General features: G+C 37.1%; 1 protein-coding gene across 1 annotated transcript in view; it reads left to right on the top strand.

The window, feature by feature from the left end:
- The window catches only part of VAV3 (vav 3 guanine nucleotide exchange factor), a 165,261-nt gene extending 152,145 nt beyond the window's left edge, over positions 1 to 13,116 (top strand). The window contains exons 26-27 of the mRNA XM_009884919.1: positions 10,448 to 10,599; positions 12,349 to 13,116. Of these exons, the coding sequence (XP_009883221.1) occupies positions 10,448 to 10,599; positions 12,349 to 12,390 (194 nt within the window). The 3' untranslated portion in view covers positions 12,391 to 13,116. The remainder of the gene's footprint in view (positions 1 to 10,447; positions 10,600 to 12,348) is intronic.
- Positions 13,117 to 26,349: the final 13,233 nt, after the last annotated feature.

Genomic DNA, 26,349 nt, shown 5'->3' with positions numbered 1-26,349 from the left:
CTTGTAGTGTAGCCGTATGAAGTAGCATCTTAGTAATACCACATAACCTTGTCAAAAAAAAACCATTAGATTTACTGTATCATGATTATTTTTATGCCTGCCTTTTAACCTTAATGTTTATTACACGCCTCTAAGCTTCTGAAAGTTAATGAACTACTGTACAATGTAAATAGCAGTTAAAAAGTTTTGAAGTTTAGAAATAAAAGGAGAAGATTTACAATGCATGTGGTATCCTTTATTTAACCTATTGCAGCCTAAGTGGAAGTTAGCATGATTTTTAGGACATGTACGAATTCAATGTTAATGATAAAAGCTACCACATGGCTGACCTCTGGAAAGTATATAATCTTTCTGTCAAAGAGCAAATATTAGATTTGCGGTGCTGCAGACAGTGGCTGTATCTTTGTACTGCAAGAGATAATAAGAGGAAAATAAAAATTAATGGGGATTTTCACAATATGAAGAGTGCTGTGAAAGACCATAGAGTCCAGTCTAGTCTTTGTGATGATGAAGCTGGCTGTGTTACTTTCATTTGCTGTGTTTGTGAGCTTTTGTTTACTTGCTTGCCTCTGTTCCATAACATTTCTATAATTTTGGAGACTTTGTCTCCTAATTAAAGTGAACATAATTTAGGACAGATGATTGTAAGAAAGCAGTGTGTCTCTGTGCATTTCATTTACTCTATCTCCCAATTCCTCTTTATTTGTTCCCATTTCTCTTTTCTTTCACTGCCTTCCTGGACTTCTGTCAGTTGTCTCCCTGTTATGCTGTATCTCAGTACATCTCCATTCTTGGTGAATTTCTGTCCCATCCTTTCTTCCTTTAGCTTGTGATCTCCCTTTGCTTTTCTTCCTCTTGTCATCTCTTGTGCTTTCCTCATCCCTTGCCTCCTCACAGCATTGAGGCTTTAATTGTTGAGAGGATATGCCCTGCTTACTTCACTTTGCATTTGTTTTGGTTGTTATTGACTGTGACCAGAGCCAATTTCTTTTCTTTCCTTCCTTAGGCCAGTTAGAATGTATCTATACTGTCCACCAACTTGCTAGTCTGCAAGAACATCAGCTAAATCGTTTCAAACTTTACAGGATACAAGACTTATGGTACATCCTCGTTACCTTCAGTCTACATACAAAAGAAAACATCTCCTTTAACAAGACCGTTTAGGCAGTATCTGGAAGAACAAGAGAAATGAGTGTGGGATGCTCTCGTTTTAGTCAAGGGGATGAGGAAGCGCGTCTCTGCTACAGTATAAAATATAAACTATGCTGGTGGGAAATGGCAGGTTTTGTCTTAGGCCGAACTGATCAAAAACCCCTCTCAATTCTCAGACTCTTCATGTAAAATCTGAATAGATTTCTATAATTCTGCTAGCCTATCTAGATTGACTCTGGATGACACTTTAATTTAATGGATTTGACAGTTTTCTTTTAAAGTGTTAGCATGTCCCCATGAGTGTGTGTTGTTGGGTTTTTTTCTTTTCCTTTTTTTTTTTTTAAGCAAAATTTCCATGATTAACAGCCCATCTGTGAGTAACGCTGCTCAGTTTTAAAGCTATCCTGTTAGTTTTTAGGGACATGATGTTAGAATAACTATATATCCAGACTGTGTGAACCCTGCTGGGCTGAATTTGGAAAGAAGTTGGTAAAATTTGGGCTGCAGTTTTGTTTAGTAGAGGAAGCAAGTAAGTCATGAGGCAGCGGTTGGACATTGAGTTCATTTCACAGCCCTCAGTGAGAACTGCCACACAGCTGGTTTTTGACCTCTTGCCACTTAATCAGAGTGCAAGAAAAACAGTTGTTGAAAGGAAGCCAGACAAGTCAGGGGCACTTTTCCTTTTTTTTTTTTTTTTTTTTCCCCCCCCTTCTTCCAGTTGTGCACCTACTCAGTGTCACATTCACGATATTTGAACAAGCACAGGGTGGAAGGTACTGAATGCAGTAGACTTTGGCAGTTGAAGCTGATTTTAAGGAGGTTTTGGGTTTCAACTCAGTATTTTGCACTACACTATTCACATGACTGTATCTGGATTTTTTAGTAAGGCCATCTTTCAAAAGGCATCAGCTTCTTATTCAGAACCACTGGTCTTTAGCATATATAATTGACAGAATAAGTGGGCAAAGTATTTCTGAAGAGCATGAGTTGAACCACTGTAGACTTTGGCAGAGTTGTATCATTTTCTGCTGCCAAAATCTTTGAGCTGCTGTGAAATTGAATGGCAATATCAGATTAACTTCACTTTCTAGAACAACATGATTATATTCATTTTTTGTAGTTGTTACGTTTTCATTTATCCGTTGAAGGAAAGAAGATCAAGTGGCATTTCAGTTTACTTATAATTTCTGGTATGAGTCATAATAAATCACCTTGTAACTTGTTAAATTCCCAGGGAATTTGATTCTCCCTTTAACATCTAGTAGATTTTTAGAGCAAAAATCTTTATTTTATGGAGATAGTTAATTTGTCTTTCCATTTTAATTATAACTTTGCTTTTAGTCTCATAGTCTTGCAGAAGTCGCCCACTGTTCTGATAGTTATTGTATACTTTTAATGTGGTTGTAAAAGCTGTCAGACATTTACTTTCCTCAATATAGAAAGTCAAGTTAATTAGGAAGATTTTGGGGGAAATGGTACATTCTTTCTTCTTAATTTTTCAGTCCAAGTCTTTTCCAGACATAGTATGATCAAATTTTGTTTTGCTACACAGAAGAATACTAATTCTTACATTAGATTAGGGGGATGATCGACCTTTTAATGAAATAAAGGCAAAAATAGAAGAAAAGTTGACATTCTTCTACAGAATTGTTTTTGGGACTTTAATCCAATCTGCTGATGCAGAGCACAATCACACTGAGAAATCTGAGTCTTTATGATTTTAATATAACCTAAATTACAAAGCTGAACACTATGTGAGTGACTTTTTCATCACCTGTAGACTACAATTAGGTACATTAACTACTTACATCACATCATTTTACTACTTAATGCATTAAGTGTGTAAAAGTATCCATTAATAAAGTAAAATAAAACAAATATTATCCCAACCCTTAAGGAAACAAAAGAACTCGGCCTTTCTCCTTAAAAGCCAACACCAAAACCCTTATCAGTGACTTTTAAAAATAAACTAGTTATCTGTAGAATTCTAGTAGGATTTCCTGTGCCCACAGGTTTAGTTGTCCAGAATTTCACAGGTAAAACCAAACCTTCAGTTATATCAGACAGAAGAATTCTCAAAAAATTAAGATAATGTATGGACAGGAAAGGACCAGCCATCTCCTATAGAGCACCTAAACTGTCTTTACTCCTGCATGCTACTTTTGCACACTATCATTGTATTTCTGTAGAAATAAAGGCAGTTTTTTGTGTCTAAGAGTGGGGACACTACCTCAGTCAGGTTGCCCTTTCGGTTTGTGTAACATATTTCCATACAGAGCTGTCACCTGGGGTTACTAGCTCCAGTATAAAGGAGTTCTTCAAGTAACCTCATGCATTTTCAGATACTCCATTTACTATTAGAGGCGGAGAAACAATCATCACTGTGGAGGATCAGAAGGGAGTTTCTAGTGTGCAAGAGGCCCTGGAGTATGTTTCTTTTGTATTACTTTGAGATACTAACCTAAACTGCCGTTGGTTTATATTGTGTGTGGGTTGGTTTTTTTTTAAACAAATAACCCATAGCTTATGAATGTTACAGTATAGCATCAGTCCTGTTTAGTTTATTTATGCTGGTAGTTTCATTGTCACAAATGTATGTAAACTCATCCGGGTAAGATGCACAAAACTATCATTACCTCTACCATGGATTCTTTGTTAATTCCTTGCATAAAATAGTTCTAGTTGTCATTCCTGCAAATAACCATTTTGAAGCAAACTGATTTGTTTCATGTGTAGTCACAAGAATAAATTCAGGCAAGCAGCTGTATGTGGTGAATATAATCCCGCGACATTTTTAAGGAATGCTCTTGGTCAGTAATTACAGATATTATTTGGCATCATTTAGAAGCTATGCTATCATTTATCCAGTTGAGGATGGACTACCCTTTCTGAATCACAGCTGGGAGCAAAGATCCCAGCTTTATTAGATTTTGTACACTATTTATCTTCGTTGCCTCTTCAAATGAGGGACAAAATGTGAGAACGTGTCAACAAACTGTGGTTCATTTTGAAGCAATTTTAGTTCATTTCGTCTAATTTTGTATTTAAAGATATGTTGACCCTAGGGTTTTTGGCAGTAGAGCAAGTGTACCTCTAACCTTTCATCTGAGGAAGCTGTTACGGGGACTAGGATAATGTGCTGGTACTGCCTAGGCCAAAATTAAGGTTTTTTTGCTTGCTTAAGGGTGTTCTCTCAAGTCAGGAAAAACTGCAGAGATGAGCAATACTGTTGGGCCTTAGAGGATGTAGTTTAGCTGTGGAATTCCTATTGATGTTAATGATTATCAGGGCAAAATGCATACTTTTTCCCATGCATATTAAGAGACCTCAGTTCAACTGGTACTTAGACTATATTCCTAATTAAGGGCGTGTGACTAGTCTTCCTGGGCTCAAGAGGAATTCTTATGTATGCATGAGTTCCTGCTTTTGTACTGTTAAGAAGTGGGGCACAGAAAATCTAAGAAGAAAAAAAATTCTGTTAAATCTGAAAATATTTGCAAGGGTCTGCAGTTTTAATTTGCTTCTTTGAAACCCTGAATGGGTGTCGTCTTCCTACTTTACTTTTTGAAAAATGCAATTGTTAAAAATTAAATCATAGATCCAAATTTTCTAGTTATTACAGTCAATTTCCTTCCAGACATCCTTAGTAGGGAATCTTAGTTTCCTTATTATCAATGAATTATATAGTTAAAAAACTATTATTTAAATCTTGTGCCAATATTTCAATGTTCTTTTGCTTTTCTCTTTTTCTCTTTCTTTCTCTAAGCCCCTTCTTTGTTCTGTGGGTTTTCTTTTGTAACTCCTCCAGACTACAGCTTTGTTCCCCCTTCCTCCACTCCTTTCTGGTCAGGTACTGCGTTACTGCTTTTATATTTCTTCTAAATTTGCTTCTGTTGTTTCTGTGTGTAGCAAGCAAGGGAAGGGACGAATCTAATACTTCAGTTCTTCTCTGACTCAAAAAACTGAGTCATTACATGTTATTCTTGGAGTGTAACAAAAATCAATCTCTTAAACTTTTAAAATAGCGTATATTGCAATAAGCAGTTTGAATAGGTGTTGCAAAACTCAGTAGTTGCAGCAGATTTCAATCAATGATCGCTTAACCATTAATTTGCTATGTAGTTGACATCTATGAGCTATATATATATTTTAATGTATTTGTTCAAATGCACAATCCTGAAAATTTCACTGCTTATAAATGATATATTCGTCCCATCCCTGCAGCAAACCATACTGCAGCAGCATCCTAGAATATGGTAGTTTTTCTGTAGAAAATGCTTTCTTCAAATTCTGCATTAACATTGTTAATTAATTTTACCCATCTGTTTTCTAAATATTGTTTTCTTTATTCTCATTTAACCATCTCTGGCTTTAATAAATGCAAACATTTTAAACTAAGAGACTGCATAAAAATGCTTAAAGTAGTAGCAGCGATAGTCTCAATTAGCCTATCGGTATGACTATGACTTGCTCTGGTCTCCAAGACCTAGTCTTCAAAGAAGTGAACTGCACCGCTGGACAATTCAAGAGGACTTTTGCTAGTAGGAAGGTAAATGCCTTCGAGGAGCATATGGAAGGAGCTACTGCAGTTGAGAATGCAGCATTCACTCATGTTACACGGACACACCTCTGTGTACAGGGGGTGGAGGACTTGGCCTAGGTTGTGCAAATCAGGATTAGGGCTGGCTTTTGCGCTAGGGAAGGGGAGGTGTCTAGCATGCACAAACACAGATGTAGTCATAATCAAGATCTGACTAGGAGATCTGAGTAGGCAGTATGTTTTACACCTGCCCCACAGAGGCCATGCAAATTGCTTAGTGCTCGGAGATGGATTCTTAAGGCTTTCCATAGTTTCTAGAAGGGAAAAGGATGTAGGTAGCAGTTCGATAACAGAATGGCTGGAGCGCTTACTTGTGCTGAGAGTGTCTCTGATGAGCCTGCCCTGAATTCATGCCAGGGATTTCAATCTTAATGTCCTATACTGATCTTGAATATTTTGCCCCTCAGTTGTTCACGGTTTTGGAGTCTGTTTCTTCCTTTTCTGTCTCCTTACATATCAATTTTTTTGAGGCAGATACTTTGACTTCCTTTCAGTAGTTACAACATTGACTCAGAATCTAAGCTTTAAGGCACTCTTCCACTTGACATTTACTTATATAAAGTACACATCTGCAGAAAAGATGAATAGAAAGCCATTTTGGATAGCTGTTTACCCTGTGGTCATGACATTCAACTGCAATGTCTGAAGCACTCACCTCATTTGAATTGGAGAACACAAAGGAGTTAAGTTTTGGCGCTTTTTGTAGGTAAATATTGTGAGCTTTTATCATTTTGGGTGAGGGCAGAGGATGACCTCTTGCATTCAACTGCATAGTACTTGATCCATTCTTACTGAAACTGGTTATCAGTTCCATGAAAACAAAATTGTGAAGTGGCCTACAGTGATAGAACAGCAATCAACACGCAGGGTTGCTTTCAGCCTATCGCACATTCCCATATAAGGTTTCAACAAATTCTAATTACATTCCTTTTTTTGCTATGAAAAAGCACTTTATTAGAAAATTCTTAAGTAACTGTAACAGTAGGTAAGCATTCAATGTCTTGCATATCACAATATGCTGTATAAAGTATTTCTTTATACAAGTACAAAATACTAAAGGAAAATATTGATTAGTAATTCTTAATTTAAGCTTAATTTAACCTGTTTGAATGGGATTTCATATTCTGATAGATAGGCTGTGTCATATGTTCTTAGTAAAACTATCCTTTTTAAAATAGCCAGAGAGCTTCCTTGCATTAAATGAACAAATACTTATTTCGTGATATTACAAGCGTTATTTTCAAAAGGATCTTCAGAGCTGGCTTAGTTCTGCTGATGTGGAAGTTGGTGACACAGGAGAAGGGTTACGCTGACTACTGAGTGCTAGTGGAGGTGCTGCCTGTGCTTGTATAATAGCACTGAGGTTTGGTTAAATGGTGCAAGTAAATGTACATTGCTTCAAGGAGCATGGAAACGAATGCACAAGAGCAACCCTTAGGGGCTATGGCTGCAGAATTATGAGGAGGCCATACCACAGGGAGAGAGAAACAACTACTCACAGCTTTTATATAATGATATATTGACCCTTGTGGAATTTAAGCACAGGCAGAAGGGTGAGCTAGACCAGCCTGCTGTGATCACATGGAGCCTCTTTTGTTTGCACCCCGGTTCCTTCCTCAATGGCCCAAACTAGTATTAAAATTCATTTGCAGCGCATCTATCTCACTGTCAATGAGAAACTTTTCCAACATACTCTAATGTGAAACAAAGCTGGCCATAGTTCCCTGCCCTTTCTTCTCCTGTTTGCAGAAGGAAAGGCTAGGTTAAGCAAAAGTGTATTTTTGTCATTCACACATGTACCTTTTACTCAACTCCCTCAGATTTCTCACTCTATTTCCTGTTAATCCTCTGAGTATCTCACTCCTAATGCACAATGTTTATTTATTACTGCTTGCTTCATAACTTTTTTTCTCGCTTTTTCTTTTTTCCCCTCTTTAATTTCTCATTCACATTCTCCTCCTTTTCATCAATCTCTGCTGTTAATGCCATTCTTTCTCTCCTTCCTCATTCTCCCTGTAGCTATCCTCTTTCTCTTCTTCACTCAGTGTTTCTTCTCTCTCCCATCTGTACAGATGTCCTTTCCACATGCTGACTGTCTTCCCTCAAGTTTCATTTATCCTGGGACAGCTCTGATTGGGAATTCAGGGTTGATAGTCTCTACTCAAGTTGGTTTCGTGCCTATGTCACCAGAGAGATGTGGCTAATATTTTTTTTCCCAAATTAGCACTGTCATTTTCCTGTATTCCATCACTCATCCGGCTTCCTTTTATATATCGCCTATCATGAGCATCACTTTTATTTGAAAATATGGATGTTGGATTCTAAATTAATCTAAATTCTGCCTCAAGACTTTTGGAGATATATGGTTTTGATTTCTCTTGCTTGTTTCTGCTTTTCCTTCATGGCTTCACAACTTGAAAAAGAGAAGTCCTCCTTTCCCCAAGATCTGCCTCTCTTTCTTTTTCTATCCTAATTTTCCTCAGGGTTTCCCCTCTTTATTATTCTTCCATGCATTTCTTCCCCCCCTACTTCTTTTCTTCCCTGTTTTCCCAAATTTGTTCATCTTCGCCTTGTGTGATTTTCTTCCTTGCCCCATTATCACCTTTCTAGAATCTGAAATGATACCTTGCTCCCCAGAATCACTCCTTCCATCCTGTGATGCTTCCCCAAATCTGCCAATGATATTGCTGCACACCTATAAATGGTTACTGACCTTACAATCAATAACTGCTCTTTTTGTTTTTTTCTTTCTCCAAAACAATTGCTGGCCATGATGTCCTCTTTCCTTGTAAAATTGATTACTGAAATCCTGATAAGGTATAGGACATAATATTCATGTCAGGATCTAAACGGGTAGCATCTACATCTGACTTAGAGGGGGAAGAAGTATGTTTGAACTTTAATTTACTTAATATATCACCTAGATTTTTACATCATCTTTATAGCGTAAATATAAGCAATAAATTGAGATGCTGATTCTCTTTTATATGGCATCCTGTATGTCCTGTATCAAGTATCTGATAAGTATACTCCACATAAGCAGTCTGAAATGTTGAACTAAACTTTACTGGCATGGTATAAAAGAAGGCATACATCTGGTGCCAAACCCAGTTTTTTAGGCATTCTTCTGGTTTTATAATAAATAATAATTTAAACATATTTTTGTTGTTATTTTAAAATAAATTGTATTGTCTATGTAAGCTAAAAATATTTGAATATATAGTGATTGTCATATGTTTAATACTGTTATGCAAAATCCTCTGTTTCTATGAAATATCCTCAGTGGGGTCAGTAGAAATCTTAAATACAAGCAGAGCTGATACTGTCAAGATTTTCTAGCTCATTTGCCGTGTTTTGTGTTCCTGACTTAAATTAAAGGCAACTAGCTATGAACTTTTAGTATTACATTGTTGAAGGCATTGCTAAAACTAGAATATTAATCATATTTCCTAAAGATGATTGGGAATTTCTAAGAAATTGGAAAGGACTCTGAGAAAAAAGATGATTATGTGTACATGATATCAAATCATCCATCATGATCATATGATGAATTCTTCTGAAATCTTTTCAGTAGGAAGCCTGCTTGTGCTCCTAAATTCCTATCTACAGTGACTTACATAGGAAAACAACTGCAAAAGAAAATGGCATTAATGGAAAAAAAAAAATAAAAAAGAATGCTTTGGCCAAGTACAGTAGAGTAGTAGGTGTTTTTTCTAAACTGCTCAGGTCAAAGGCCTTTATCTCGTAGGTGCTATGCCCACTTTCCACTAATTGGAAGAGTCGAGGATTTCTTTTGCAAGTTTGGACATTCTACATCGGGGTTAAAAACATAATTTCCTGTAAAATTATTTGGGAGAGGGGGGTGGGGTTTTGAAATTTTTTTTTTGACATTTGCTTTTTAAAAATATCTCACAACTTTTTATTGCTTAAAATGTCTGGGCTTTACATTGGCAAAATGCTTATGTATTGATGTAGCTTAAAATTTTTAACTATTAATTTCACTGAAACTTGGGAAAAAGTTTGTAAGGATTTTTTTTCTTCATGAAAAGTTTTGTGGGATAAATTCATTGGTGATTTACAGAATAAATGCCTGAAAAGAGTAGATTTACATCAGCCAATGTTCATGTGGATTGTAACAAATGATCCATACAAGTTTCCTGTGGAAACTCTTTACTTTTTTGTTCATGCTGATGTTAGCTTCCAATTTTAAGCACATTAATATTTAACTTGGAGATTGTTTTTGAAAGAACAGCACCTTATTCTGTTTGTTTTGCTTCATTAGAGGTTTAAAGTTAAATCAACTGTAAATGCTAATAATTCTTTTGGAAAGAAACTAGTGACCTGTAAAATATGTTGATGCATGTAACTGGCAGCAAGTTTTATTATGTAGCACAAAAATACAATAATTGCAAATGTATTTAGCAATTTTGGGGTGGGAGATACTTTATATGGTTCATCTAGTTTGATTTTTTTCTGAAAATAAAAATAAGTATTAAAAATCACATAAAATACCTTCAACTTCTACACCATTCACCTTCTTGATCTGTGTAGAGCAGATGCTTTCACATTTGCATAGAATTAATGCCAGTGTGTGTAGTGAAATCATTGTTTTATATTTACAGTACTGCTATTTACATTACTTTAGTAGACTTCAATCAACAAACCCTAATGATATCAATGTCTGTTTCATTTCAGTGCTAAGCCCGAAGGTGATAGGCATTGCCATAGCCAGGTATGACTTCTGTGCAAGAGACATGAGAGAACTGTCCTTGCTGAAAGGGGATGTTGTCAAAATTTATACAAAGATGAGTGCGAATGGCTGGTGGAGAGGTGAAGTAAATGGAAGGGTAAGGTTGTTTGTTTTTTTCTTTTTGTCTCATTTCCGTCTTCGCTGCCAGTGATTTTTTTTTTTTAAAAAAAAAAAAAAAAAGGTGTGTTCCTACATCATAGACCTTCTTTGTATATTTAAATTCACAAGATACAACATGTTCTCATCTCTGTTTCAAAGGAGCCAGGCAGAACCCTTGCCAGGCAGCTTTCCTAGCATCTAAATTAATTGGTTATTTAATGTGACCTACCAGGCTGGATATTTGGGCAAGATTATATGGTTGGAAAATAACCAGGATTAAGAGTACAGCTACAGTTGAAGTTTCCTGAACTGTGTTGCACACATGTATTTGGGGTCAAAAGCTCTGGTTTCTGATGCTGTGGAAGTCTGTTTAGCAGTTTAACACAGAGTGATTTCCACACCTTTCTGCCAGACTATAATGCAATGGAATCAGCCACCTTTTTTATAGGAGGCTCTTTCTTTGATCTCTAAAAATGTGGCTCATATGAAGTGGCGTATTTAGCAGGGATTTTTACAAAGTCACTTTGAACTGCACTCTTAGACTTGCACAGAAGTAAAGTTTCAGTTTTGATCTATAAAGGCTATATTGTTTCAATCTTAGTACACTGCTTTTTAATGCAGATTAGTAAGACATATTTAAGGCTGCTGTTTCCAAGTCTAAAGGGCTGAGATGCAGGCTCAAGGAACGTGAGGTGAAAGAAAGTAGATTGGCTGGAAGCTGGAAATGAAAATTGCAAGTCTGATTGAAGTAGATGTCCAGATTTACTGCTTTATGCAATTTGGAGAACTTGGTTTTTAATGTACGTGAGCCTGGTTATGATCTTCAAGTGAAGTGGTCAATTACACAAGAAGAAATAGGGAAGCAGAAGAAATAGCAGTCATCCTATATACATTTCACGTGTGGAAAAAAACCTGAGAATCTCATTCTAATGCAGCTACCCACATCCTAAGGGATGCCCTGTTATATACAAGCATTTTTTCTGATAGCTTTCACAGCCTGGACTTCAGATCATGAGCTCACCTCTGGACATATTTTGGCAATGTAGTCTAAAACAAAATTCATGCGGTTACTCCTTCCAATCGTGCTCTAGGTTTGGTTTTGAGGCCTTCCGTGAGTGTTAAATTGACTTAGGTATAAAGAAGTCTGAGTGAAAAATTTAAAGCAAATAGATTAGACAATAAGAAGTAGATGACATTACTTCCCTGTATGTCTTACATAATCCTTATTTGACACTTCATTAATTTCAGAATGGAGATAGCATTATAACTTATGAAGTGTAAAACACTGGACTCTGCCTTCCAGTCTGTATTATTTATCGGTCCTGTTGGTAGCAATGGAATTTAACTCCAGGTAGTGCAATCAAATCAGTCGCTATTTCCTTTGTAAGAGGATTCCCTGGACCTGACCGAAGCCTGTTAAATATTTAACTGCTCATTCACGAAATAGCAGCATCCTGCCTGTAGTGAAACTACTGCTCTTGGCATTTCTAGACTTTTTTCTGAAAGCTTAGACTTCCAGTTTGGGCAAAAGAGGTTTTTTTTGGGGAGGGGGATTTAGTCTCCAAATCGTCATATCTACAAGTTATTCTTTTAGTTAGGGTACTTACCCTAACTGTGGCAGGTCACTCAAGTTTATCTTTGTAATCTTATATTTACTAAACAGACCTGTCCTTGTTTTGCGTAGTTCAGCCATTTAAAAAAACTGTGCATCTCATGTATTATTTTGTTCTGCTTTTTCCATTTTTAGGTGGGCTGGTTTCCATCAACTTATGTTGAAGAGGACGAATGAATTAAAAAACTTTCCTCTGCTGACCAGCAGTTTCAGGGATTTTAAAAATTTAATATCTTCAAAGTGTTGTTGGTCTTGTTAAGTATTTAAACAGCAGCATTTTTTCTGTCTGAACCTTCCAGTCTTAATGTTGGGATTTATACAGAAGTTCATGCTGACAGATTATTACCTTGCCCAGAGCTGTGCAAGAAACAACCTGCTGGTTTGCAGTCACTGGGGATCAGTGCAAAGTCCAACCCTCACCTTCCCAGAAGATGTCTGGAAAACAAATTTCTTTCTGCTCCTTTTCATTTCACCCTGTACTACACCATGAATAGTAGCTATGACTGAAAATTTAATAAGTCTCTTTTCTTCTAACAAACATCTGTGATGGTACAAGGAGATGAAGGCTTATTATTCCTTATCACTGCGTGCAGAAAACAGAGTTCAGTCATTCCAGTGGGCATAAAGTATAGTCAGTAGACTTGTCTTGAAACATCAAACTACTTTACTTATCACCTTACAAACAGTTCTACGCTCACAAAAGCATTCTGAAGGAAATATGAATGTAGTAAACAGAAGTAGCATTCATGCATATGTAATTAGTTAACTGACTACTTTGAGGTCCTGCCTAAACTTCTAACAGTTTCTTTAAAAACAACAGTTTAAAAAGGTGTAGTGATGTGGTATTGCTTGAAAAAGCATCCACAAAGTGGAATTGTGGGATCCTTTCTTTGTCATCCCAAGTCTTTTTGTGTGAGGTTTTTTCATTTAAGCAGCTGACCATAAAAGTGCAACTGAGGATAGTCGTGACAAGATGAGTTTTAAAATTTTCAGCATTAACATTAAATAAATATTGTAGAGCTATTCTAGAGGAGCATATACTAATGCAAGATGATGCCACTTCTCAAGAACAAAAGTGTTTATCTTAACCTCTTGATTGATTCACATGAACTTTGATGCTTCCAACTCTAAGCCGTCTTTTTCTAGTTAGGCAGGAGTTTCTATGACCTTTTGTGCTCTTGTGAGGTAGTGCAAAGGGAACTTGCAGACTTCTTTGTGCCCTTTTCTCTCGTTTCCTGGGATGTTAATGGCAGTTCAATGAGTGAATTGTTGCACTGTTATGAACATCCTCAAGGAAAACTGTATCTAGGTTAGCTAGCTTGAAACAACAGGCCTTGTAAAGTGGTGTCCACCCCTTGGTGAGGCAGTGTTTTAATATATTTATGGAGGGTCAGCAGTGCTGTAGTTATAAGCTAAAATAAATGTGGGTGATGTCTTCAGATGTCCAGTTTCGAATATTTAGATAATGTCTAATCTGGCTTGAAAAACTTCTAAGAAAGCAAAATGCATTTTCTTTCTAGGGTAACATTGACCAATCAAGACAGTTAATTCATCCTGTCCCACGTGCGCTCTCTTGCTTTTCCCTGTCCTCTTTTCACAGTTAGTGTGCACAGGCACTGCGTTAGTCAACACTGCAGTTTTTCCCGCTCTACAAGCAACATAATATCCACTGTTCATCCACAGACCAGAATCTGCTAGTACATATTTCAGATTTTTTGCTGTCCCCAGTGTTCTTTGCTTTTTTCTGGCCTACTTCTGGCCATCAGGAAGAACCAAGCACAGCATAGAGGATTCACGGTAGTCCCCTTTGTCTCTGCAACCATCTTACCCATCAGCTACACCTAGCATACACTGCTGTGTGACCAGGTGAAAGAGAGGATCTTCTAACTAGAAATCCTCCACTTGCAAGATTCAGCCTCGCAGATGAAACTCTGCTGATGCTCTAACTCTTCAAGGATTTACCTCAAAATTATGTAAACTGTGATTGTGTTGAGTGCATTACTTGATAGAACAATTGAGACCATTTGTAAATATGTAGATTATGCATAAAACATATTTTGTAAATTATGTGTACAGCAGTGTAGACTAGGGTGTACTGTCTTTGATCACGTTTTGCCATGCAGTTTTATTGTCTATTGTGAGCTTGATCCTGTATTCCTTAAGTAGACAAAGTTGATTCTTTCACAGTTTTGCCTGCTCAAGGGGTAGAGGAATAAGCTCTAGGCCTGTGAAGTGTTTAGTGCTTTGCTGTCATATAGTTCTGAGAAGAGGCAGTTTAATTCAATACATGTTGAGAAATACATCAGTCGTGTTCAGCAGCTTGGTTTTAGAATCATTTTGAGTAGTCTCTCCATCCTAAAGTTGCTGTGAAGCTTTTAAGGAATTCCTGAGTCCAGTAATCAGCCTTTGAGAAGAGTGAAAGCCATAGCTAAACTTACTTTTGTGGCATAAATCTACATGTCATTGTCTGTGTTTAATGCCCTGTATTGATTGAGTTAATGCTGCATCTTAAACTACATTTTGAGTACCAAAGACTTCCTAAATATTCTGGAGTGTCTCTTTCATGTGCTACTTTTGCCTGTATTGAGGTTTTGTTGTCATGCAATAATGGAGTTACAGTACTTTAATTTGTACTATTTTGTAAATATGTTAAATATAATAAAATGGTTAATTTTTTGTTTAATGGTATGTGTCAAAATGCGTAGTTGGCTAGTATGAAGGCTGTGCTTAATTTGTCTAACACCTCCTCATTGTGAGCAGAAGTTGGTAATGTTCTGTTTTGGTTTACCAGGTTTGTATAATCCTTGTTTAGCTGTAAAACTGAGCTCTCCATGTAAATGGGATAGTATAGCTTTCCTGGAGAGCTTTTTATTGTTGGGATACTTCGCCTTGTGCCAACTCCAGGAAGGTGGTGGCGTTTTTTGTTTTGTTTTTTAGCGATAGAGAACATTGTAGAATCCATCATATACTATTGATATTTGTCTGTTATAGATGATACTTGTAGTTTTTTGAAAAGTTCTTAAAAAGTTCTCTTTTATGTGTCATGTTTCATAGCAGTGTCCTTTCTTTTCCACCTTTTGCTTTCTCCCTCTGTCACATGTGAGTTAACATACAAATTCAGGTTGAATTGAGCTCAAATCTGAGAATATAGTCTCTGTCTAATTTCATGGGCTACTTGATAACCTTTTCATGGTGTAACCCATTCATGCATTTTTTACAATATAACATTCATTATTAATATGTTTATAAAAATATTTCTGGACAGGTAAATTAATTCAGCAAGGTCAGTGATGATACAATTGCAATGTTGATTCATTGCGTACCTTCTGTTTTTCAGTAGCAGAGATTTTCTTGTGGAACTGCCCTTCTAACAGATAATTATTAAACTTAATGAGGCATTTACACATCTCTACAGATGTAAGGCATAATTTTCCTGTCACCCATGAACATATCACATAACTAAGAGTCACACCTAACATAAGACGCAAAAATGTTTCTCAATTAAATTCTGTTGTTAACAATATCACACTCGGTTACGGACATTCTTCCCCTTATATGCAAGAAGAGATGCGTGTTCTCTGATGGGTGAGAAATTGAGAAAGCACTGTTATTAGGGCATAAGAACCACTTGTGACTGTATTCCAAATATTTTTTTCAATTGTAAGGCTTGGAAGCTTATTTGAAAATCTCAGCTTGAAAAAAATCTAACTTGAACAATGAAAACTATGCCAACCAGGGTACCTTTCTCCTCTGCCTCACAGGCCAACTCCCTATGCTCTATGAAGGAGAAGAAAAGGTTGATTCTCAAAGTTTTAACAGTTCATAAAGGTGAGAGAGAGGTGCTGTCTAGAAGAAAGTGGGGCTGGTTTATACAAAATACCCAGCCTCAGACCCAGGTTTTGTTCTGTTGACTCTGAGGTTCAGTGCAAAAATCTTTGTTTCTATTTCACGATTGATATTGCCAACACTTTGGAAAAAGAGCTGCAACAGCAGATATAATTTATGCACTGGAACTGTCATAGAGTTTCAACAACTGCATTGACACTACAGTAAATTAACTCTCCTCTTTGCTACAAACTGGGCTGCTATGAGCCTTACATTACTATTTTATCTGAAATTCAAGTTGGTCTGTTGAGGGAGCAGTGGTTATTCCATTTGAGCGACAGAGGAAGCACTCCCTTCTCTCCATTTTATTGCTGAGCATGACACCATATGACATGGAGTATCTCTTTGGTTAGTTTGGGTCATCTACCTGGTTGTGTCCCCTCCCAACTTCTGTTCACTAGGAGGAAAGACACAGAGTAAGAACCAGAGAAGGCCTTGGTGCTATGCAATGCTATTCAGCAATACCTAAAACGTCAGTCAGCACTGTTTTTGTCGCAGATCGAAAACAGAACACTGTAAGAGCTGGTATGAATAAAGTTAATGCCATCTCAGCCAAACCCAGTAGAGCAGGCATAAAGGTAAAATGGCAGGCAGAGATGCTGGGTGTATATGTAATGCCACGGTTCTTGAACAAGCCACAGTAGTATCTGTTCTCATCAAGTTCAGGTAGGGTCATCACTGGCATACAACCTTGAACCTTTGAATGTATTCGCTTAAGAGAAAGAAGTTAATAAATTTCCTAGCCTTTCTTGAAATGTGCTGTCGAATTTTAGCTCTTATCTAGATGTCTGCTATATGGAGAAGGAGTAGTTTTGAGTAATCTTAACTTCATAAAGCTATGAGATGAGATGTTAACGATGCCTGCTTCTTCACAAAATGCTTAAATGTATGATGCATCTGTTATTAACTAATAGAAATATAGAAAGGGTTAAGCATCAGAAATGGACTGCAGAAGGGTGATTCATTGCATTATCTTAGTAACTTCCTTTTCAAGAACAAAGAGCCATTTGTTTTTATAGCAAATGAGATTTGGGTTTCTAATTTAGTTTTATAATTCCTGATCTGCTGTAGTGTATTCTGCCCATACATTATAAGGATCTCTGCTGCTTACATGACTGTAAAGGTAGATTTTATTTAATAAGCCTCCTGAAATGTTTGAGTTATTGGTGACTTTTTCTGGGTTACAATTTTTTACCGGGTAATGTGCTTCTCAGAAAATATGTGAGTTCATTTTAAAATGTTGCAATGTGACCTTAGGTAAACTCATAGTTACATCAAATGGCAGGTTTGGAGGTGGCTGTTTGCCAGGGGGCATGAGGCTGGTTTGCTTCTTTCAGAACTTTTTTTTTTTTAATGTATTAATAGCGTAATATTATGTGGCTTTAGGAAGAACAGAAATAGAGAAGATCAGAGAACAAGAAGTAAAAGCTTGATACCATACCATATGTGTTAGAAACAGCCTGGTGTGTGATAACTTTTCTAAATGATTGCCCAAAATATTAAATGTCTATTGATAGCATTGGATTGGAAACAGAAATTCTCTAATGCTTCTGTATGGGAAAACTTTGCTAATGAGGTAGAGGGATGAAGGACCCTTGGACTTGGTCCCAGTCTTACCAGATAACTCTATAAATCCGCCTTCAATTAGTTGTATTTTTTTCCCAAAGCAATTAAAAGGTTTCCTCAAGGAGATGCAGTATTGTTCCTAGGATTATAGTTCTTACTCATGCGTAAGGCTAATGGAAATACGTGTAATTGAAGCAACCTTTTTCTCTGCTAGTTTTACAATCAGTTTCCCTGTAGCTTGTAAGCTATTAATAATGTGGAATGTGCCAGGAGGCCCCCACCCTACTAAGTTATTGGGAGATGTACAAACACCTCTTCTCCCAGAGACTTTGTTTTTTAAATCCTGAGTTTGTTTTCCCTTCCCCTTATTGTCAAGTGCTATTTAAAGTTGTTATCTCAGAAAGGCCAGTTAGTTAAATACAGTGTGAACACAGTGGCTCGGAAGCTTTTTCTCCTTTGCTTCCCTTTTGCTTTAAATAGACTCAGAATGACTGTAAGGATGGTATAGAAAACTTTTTGGTTTAGTGTAAGAGAGGGGAACACTTTCCTCAGAGAAATTTGTAGGCCAGTTTTATCCTCTAGATTTGATGTATCTCTGAATAGAGCTTCATTAAACTTGGTCTGCCTTGTGTTTGTGATGGGTGAAAGATTCAATTCCCTGGAACTGTGTGTTCTGTAATGTTTTGGGTGTGACTCTTCAGTGTCATCTGAGTGTTTTGGCTGAGAGAACACTTGAATGTACTACATGCTGAAAGGGAGGCTTCTTTTCATTTACTCTCTCTCTTCCCCCTTCCAACCACAAATGCTGTTACAAAATTCAACTGAAGCGTGGTACAAGTCAACATGCCCAGTCCCGTAAGAAGTCATCAGGAATATTAGCATGGAGAGAAAAAAATACAGGCAGATAATAAAAGCAATCATGCCTGATTTTTGTTTTAGTAATATTAATTTTTATTGTTGAGGGAAGGGCGGGACAGGACTTCAATTATCTATTATACCAACTGCTCTATACCTAAGAACAACTCCAAGTAGAGGATGCAATAGCATGTCTTCATATTTTATTTTAAAAAGATTTATTGCTTTTACAATTGTGTAGCAATGTAAGCATATCCAGTTGGATCAGGTAAAGACAGGAATTAGAAGATTAAAAGGCAGATTGCTCTCCAAATCTGTATGTCACTGACTTTTTCCAGATAGTAAGTTGTGGAAATCAAGCCCCAGCAATCTAAACAAAATCTAGATACGGTTTTTCAGTCTTCGCAACTTTAATTCACACTTTAGGGGAACATACCTTTTTCTACATTCTCCTGTATGTGGAATGCAGGCTTAGTCTTCCTGCCACAGAGTCTGATTACAGCTCCTCAGATTGATACAATATAGCCAGATGCACAAATCCCTTTTTATTTTACATCTTCTGGGGCATGCTAGTAAACACTCATATAAGTTTGCAAAAGATTTCTGCAGAAAATATTTCTGATCACATTATTTCTTTTGCCTACTAACCCAAAGAGCCGCATGGCTTTAGAAAAAAAAACAAGCTTCCAAAAGCAGTGATTCCCTGCTTGCACATTCTTCACTTGCAAATCTCTGAGGGTTTCAGTCTGTCTCTAGGGAGTTAAGTTTTATACTTGCTCAGGGATGTCCATTTCAAACATGACATTCCCCCAACAAATTCTTGACAAACACTTCTTTTTCTTGTCTGGAAAATATGTTTAAAATATTTTCAGGTGATGTCATGCAAGCATGGGCTGTGAGTGGCCTGGAGGATAGTATTTAACTCACCCAGATACTGATAAATTTGTAGTTCAGAAAACAGGATACAATTAAATAAGAATATCTATGAAATTATATTTACAGGTGGAAAGAATTGCCTATACCAGTTAAGACTGGGCAACTTCTGGCTAAGCAGCAGTACTGTATTAAAGGACTGAGGGAGAAAAGTAAAAGCGAATCAGAGGCACAACACAAGTTAACAGGATTTTTCTGTGAAGAAGGTAAATACTGTCTTGGTGTATGGTAATGGAAACATCTTCTATAAAGTGTGAAGTAATCATTGATTTCCTGTAAGGCTGTTGAAGTACTTTGTCCAGCTTTGGGCACTAAATTTTGTATAAGATGGTCTCATTGAAAATATTCCTGAAGAGACTAACAAAGAAGCGGAAGAAACTGGATTTGTTTGAACCGAGTTATAGAAGAACAGGCTAAGGGGGTGTGTGTGGTAATAGCTTCCAAATAAGTAAAAGGTTTTATGCAACTTAAAAGAGACTGAACTGTTGTCCATAGACAGTGTAAATAGTACCAGAAAAAACAAGCTTGAACTTGAGCAGGGAGATTTAGTCTTTAGGGAAGTTTACTGAATATCAAGCTACTTAGAGACAAAATTGTCTGGGGAGATTGTGGAATCTCTGACACTTGAGGTTTTAAAGCTATTGTTCGCTAAATATATGTCAGGGATAGTTTATACGTAGTTAAAGATACCCAAGATACATACCACATGTTTTTTTGGAGCTCCTGCTGTACAATTCTGCAATTGCCTTTCAGCTGTGCTGTGCTTCAATCAACTGCTGGTGTTTGCCAAAATCCTATAGAAATGTTATACCAACGTAGAGAGGAAAAGATATACAAAATGTAGTAAGGTGAACATCCAACATAGAGCTAGCAGGTTGCTAAATATGCAGAGTTTGAATGTTTATGGATTAAAACAGTTTCTTCAGGAGATACAATTGGCTCATATTTAGCTCATGGTAGTGTAAAAATGGTGTAAAACCACTGTCTTAAGAGTTAGTTCACAGTGGGAAGCATAAGCTAAATGGCATTATTACAGTTTGTAAGATAGAACATACTGTTGCTGCAACGTATGCAGTGTTGTTAAAATCAAAACTTTTCTTAAATATGCATTGATTTCAGGGAAGGTTTACAAGGAAGGCAGCTCAGGTAGCATGTCTTTCTACTTGATTCCAAATAGATGGAAACTGAAAGATCTGAGAAAGAGATGACTGTGCTTCAAGCATCTTTCCCTCAAATCATCAGAAACTACATTTTTATGAAACAAAACCAGTTCATTTACTTCTCATGCAGAATTTACAAAAGTACTGTAATACTAAAATTCATCCGTAAAAGAGAGTGGCAGCAAGCTATCAGCTTGACTGCAATCTTTTTTAATGTCAGATGATTGAATATTAGTGCTAAGATTCTGCCTGGTGTCTGAATACATCATTTCACTTTTTCTAGGTTAGTAACAAATAGCTGTTGCCTTTTGGCATGGCATCCTTTCTCTGTTCTAAATCTGTATGAAGAGATGCAGTGGTTTGTCTGACACGCAGCTGAATTTAGTCTCAATTTTTGGATTGTCAGGAGTATTTTGTAGTTATCAGTGAAATAAATCAACAAGCACTGAAAACAGCTGTAGTCTAAATAAAGTGCATCTAGTCAGTAAGACTAATAAACCTAGATGTTTTCTCCTTCTGGCGTTTCATCAGGAATGCCCTGTGAAGAGAAAAGTTTTATTTGAATGTCACTGCATGAGCAGTTCTAATTACTAATAGAAGTCATCAAACCATTTAGTAGTGCAGTGACATTAAGTAATAATTAATAGACTGTGTGATGTGTGGCTGCATGAAGTGACAATGATTAACCTGTGACATAACAGAATGTGCCTGGAGATCAACTGGCATGCAATGTGACACTGTTCGTTCTTCCCCGTGTCATTGGAGTTTGGCCTGTCTACACTCACAAAATGAAATTGGGTTCAAAATGCAGAACCTGTTGACATGACTGCTGTTTGGAGCATATATGTGGTTCACTAGGCATCAGCCTGACCTTTGACATGGTGGTTGAACCATTTGTCATTGTGGCTGCTTATTTTGGAGCTGATATTAATGGGTCCTTGTGTGGCTCTGCCCTACCTTCAAAGAGCTGGCAAAATGTCAGGATTTGCTCTACTGATGTATTAATTTTTTAATAAATTCTAAAAACTGTAGTATCTAGACACTGAAGTTACAGCTATAACTGTATGATAAGATTGCGTTACATAGCCTGCATTCAGATGTGCATACAGCATATTCTTTGTGGTCTGTGTGGTTAGCCAGTATTTAGAATCTTGCTGCTTTTAGGGGAAGAAACTATGGGAAAAATAATGTATTTCATTGGTGCAGCCAGTATACTTGCAAAGATTCTACAAATTTTTCCATTTTCCAGACAAAGAATCAATTTTCTTTCCAGAGATCTAGGTTTCTGGTGAATACTATGTTCAAAAACCCCATCCTTTTAATCTTATTTGTGGCTTTCTTCTCTGTCTGTTGCTTCCCTGCTTTCTTACACTTTTTTGTTTCCTTTCTTTCCCTCTCCATTAACGACATGAACAAAAGAACACTTTAGTCAATGCCTCATCTCTGTTTTTAGGAAGCAATGCCCAGAGAGGCCTTGTGCCGGCCTGTGTTAAGTTTTCACAAGGAGTACCTTGCCTTTGGCAGTGGTTTCTTCTCATACTACCAGTGCAAAAAGCATTTAATGTGGGTCTTTTTTTTTTTTTTTTTTATATAGTCAGTGTGAAAAATGCTTAGTACAGCATTAACTTCAACTTGTTGAAGTATACATATTAAAGCAACTTGGAACACTTTCCAGCACAGAAACACAGCATAGTGTGTATATATAAAATATGCTATGGAATACATATAGTAGCAAATTCAGTGGCAAAACACACACTTAATCAAGTATAATCAACATTTCCTCTGTTTATTAGAAAGTGAACATTTCTTGTAGATATTGTATTTTTCATTTATTTCTTTGGAAAAATATTAACATTCTATATTGAATGTTTTGGTTAAGAACAGAACCCAAAATAGAATCACTGTATCACCTACTCAATGGTGGCATTTTCTTACATAAGAATTTATACGACACTCTGCATTTGGCTTCTTGCGAGGCTGAGAGGAAGTTTGTTGTAAAAGGGAACTGAACACTCATTTTAACAACATTCTGCCATGTAATGGAAGTTTCCAGAAATTTCATATTATTCCAAAATATTTTGTACAGTTCTACTTAAGTGATCTATTGTGATTGTGCAACAAAATAGCTTGTTATAAGGAGAGGGAAAACTCTAAATGGAAATGTCCTTTAAAGGTATCAGGTTACTTTGAAGATTGGAATTTGCTATTACACTTTCTAGCAGATCATATTTTCTTTTAAGCTTCCGAGATGAAAAAAATACCTGAGGCACAGACCATGGGGGATGTAGAATATAGCCAACAACCTCAGAAGCAGCTCAAGCTTGACCAGAACTGATAAGTTCAGTTGTAACTGTGGACCTTTTATTGTCAAAAGGACACAGACTAGTGCAAGCTGAAGCCACATGGATCAGTCAAGATGTGTGCTCTTGAGAATTACTCAGCTGCATGAGTTTTAGCAGTGATGGTGCCTGAGGACATGTCTTAGACTAAGTCATAGTTCTCTGGCAATCACATAAAATAGCTGACCAGAAAATTATCTTCCAGCTGCATCTCAAGCAAAGTGATCTTCAGTGCATAGGGAGGAAGACGTCAGCATCCTTGTATCACATGCATGAAAGCTGAGGTTAAAGACATAACCCCAAAGTTGCACAGAGGCCTCAACTTCAATTACAGCAGTGGGAGCTAAGCATTCCTAAGCCTGAGCCTAAAAGCTACAGTAATCCTAGAATGTCAGAAATAAAGTAGACCAAAAATCAAGATCTATTGCTTTCACCCAGCTCTGTCGTCCATTAAAGGAAATACTTTGAGAAGAGCTTTTTGGAGTTTGGATGCCTGATACTTTTGACGAAACTCTCTAGAATGAAGAATCTGCTGAAAACAGTTTGAGGAGCATTAATCGTGACTGCCCTCTCCCTGTTTAGTACTACTTGCATGGGGTTTCTCATTCCAATAGTAAATGCAGAAGAAACCCATGTATTGCCACTTATGTTGGATTTGGTTGCAGTTTACCTAAAGGGCAACAAAGCCCTGTTAGCTGAAAAGAGAGTGCTGTGTCTCTCTGTTCTTGAATTCTTGAGACTGAGAAACGAATGTCATCCTTACTAAACCTGTTAGTGTTATAAATTAAAAAAAAACCCAACCAACCAACAAAACAGCCCTCCATCTATTTACTTTATTAAGAATAAAAGACGATCAACAACTGTCCTACATGTAACAAAGTCAGGAAATTTAAATTAAGCTTACACCTCAATCCAAACATACTAAAATAAAAAACATGCAGTTACCAGTACTAAAGAGCTGTCGATCTAGTCACAGAAATGTTACGCAGTAACCAGGTGAACAGAGGTATGAAACTTAACAATAGAAATCTACAAGTGCTCAGGCAATTTGCTGACTTGAATGGATCCAAGATTTCTTTATGATACTGCAGTTACTGTAGTCTTGGATAAGATGGTGTTCACTTTTAAAGACATAATATTGCTGGGATTTTGCAATTTATGGGTATTGCAGAAACAGTCAACAAGGATTCTAAGATGCGCTGTTTAAATCCCATAGAGAAAAGGTTGTAAACTCTCCAACGGCTGCGACAAAGATTCCACTTGCGCGGACTGTGTTTCCTTCCTCTAGTATGGGCAGAAATTGTCAAGGGCAGACTATTATTGTTTCAGTAGCAAAAAACTTTTGACCAGTGAGTGCTGCTCCCTGGCTTGCCTTGGACCAGTAAGTGCTCACTGGCTAGAGTTAGTCACTACTAGCTAGATAAATGTTTTCATATTTTTAGAATTCTGCATGTACCTAGCAGTTCCTAGGAGGTATACAGAAAGGACAATATAGCAGAAAGCTGCCGAAATGGTAAGTGATCGCGTTTATCAAATTTCTTTTATTTTCCTCTTCTCTAATTTCCCCTTCCCTAATCTTCCTCTTAGGAGCTGTTGAAAAGCATGTGTTCTTTTGTGTTACTTGTATTGTCAGGCTTGGAAAGTTTCTTACCTGACAAAGAAAGTGGCTTAGTTGTTCCTATGTGCTGTATGAACTGTTGATTTGTTTAGCTTGCTTCCTTTGAGGCATGCTGATATGTTACACTGGAGTCGGATGGCTGTTTACAGACACTATTCACGGTAACTATGAATCCCTTGTAAACAGCCAGTGCTTTTGCCTGGTTTTACATACAAATCAATAGTCTTTTTGCAGCTGAGCAGATCATGTAATTTCTAATATAACTAAACAAGCGGCAGCATGAAGATATTTTCACCTAAAAACAGGTGCTAGAACTAAACAAATGGTTTTATTGATTCTCCTAGGTTTAATTAAAATTTCAGAAAATCCCCACCCTGTCTCTTTCTTTGGCCTTGTGAATTATCAATGCAGTGTAGGCATGGTTTCCTTATTAGCTTCTGGTACTTTAACAAGTAACATCATACTTGCACTTAAGGATATATTCTGCAATGTTTATACATGGGAAAAACAGACACTTGCAGGGAAGAGATTACTATCCTAAAGACTTTTTCTTTTTTAAGGTTGCCCTCTTCATAATAAGGTTGGAAATTGATTGATTTAGAGAATTTGAGAATTCTATTGCTGAAGAAAAGCATAATATTTATGAAGTATGGGGTGAGGGCTGTGTGTGCTTGCCAGAAAAATCATCTATGTGAATAACAATGACAAAGCAATGGGCCTGAATGACAGAGTATTTTGAAGGCTGGGTAAAATGCAAAGGGATATTTTAAGTTCACTTTTAGGAAAACAGCTAAGTTTCCAACTAGTGCAAAACAAGTAACAGTTGATCAGTAAGGTGATGCGTCAGTCAGTGGGTTGCGATGAGCTCCTCTAATATTTCCATCACCCATTTGCCCCACAGCTGGCACGAGGGTCATCTGACTTGATTGGCAGTGATTAGTGGCAAGCATAAAAAAAAAAAAAGAATCCCTAAGTCTGAATTGCCCAGTACTACAGAAACGTGGGCAAAGTCCACTCACGATTTGTATCCATTATTCCTCAGAGGGAGACAAGGACTACAACCAGTGCATTTGAATGTAGGAAAATCAGACACTACTATGTTATAAATGCGCGCTGGAAGATGTTTAAGTCTGTTAACTTGTTATGCTTAGTGCAGTTCTATAGAGACAGGATTCAGGGGAAGCTTTGATCAATATTCTAATCATTGCTATGGTGGGAAAAACTGCTAGCCTGAGAGGCAGAGATGTCTGCTAGGACTGGGGAGAGAAGAGATTAGTTCAGGGGCACTCTACAGGGTACAGCCTAAACTTGTACTGGAAGGAAAGACACATTTTAGAAGAATGACATATAATTCTAGCACACAATGTCCCTGTAGGAAATACAAGTCAAGTGCACCAATAAATGAAAGAGGAAAATACCATGGAAGGCAGTAAATCAAAAAGTAATTGATTGGAATATTTAGAGAGCTTAATTTCAATTGCTGAAAGTGAGACAATGGCATACGGCAAAAGTCTGGGGTTTGGAAGGAGGGACGTGCAGTACTTTCTGTTCATCCCTCTTCGTTACTTCCCAGAAAAGGCGTGCTGGAGGAGTGCAGCAGCTGACCCTAGAGGACGTGGCCTTGTTCCTCATTTTGGAACACTGTATAGCTTCAGATTTTCAATAGCTTGACAGTTTAAAATCCATTTAAAACTCAAGAATTAGGCCATTAAGCCCTGGATTTGCTGGGAACGGAAACTCCCGAGGAGCACTGCTGTTCTCTGGTTAGCACTGAAGCTCC

Source organism: Charadrius vociferus, unplaced genomic scaffold (assembly GCF_000708025.1).
Source record: "Charadrius vociferus isolate BGI_N301 unplaced genomic scaffold, ASM70802v2 scaffold163, whole genome shotgun sequence".
NCBI classification, from domain to species: Eukaryota; Metazoa; Chordata; class Aves; order Charadriiformes; family Charadriidae; genus Charadrius; species Charadrius vociferus.
Note: the sequence above shows the minus strand (reverse complement) of the source record. Positions and strands in the feature narration are given on the sequence as shown.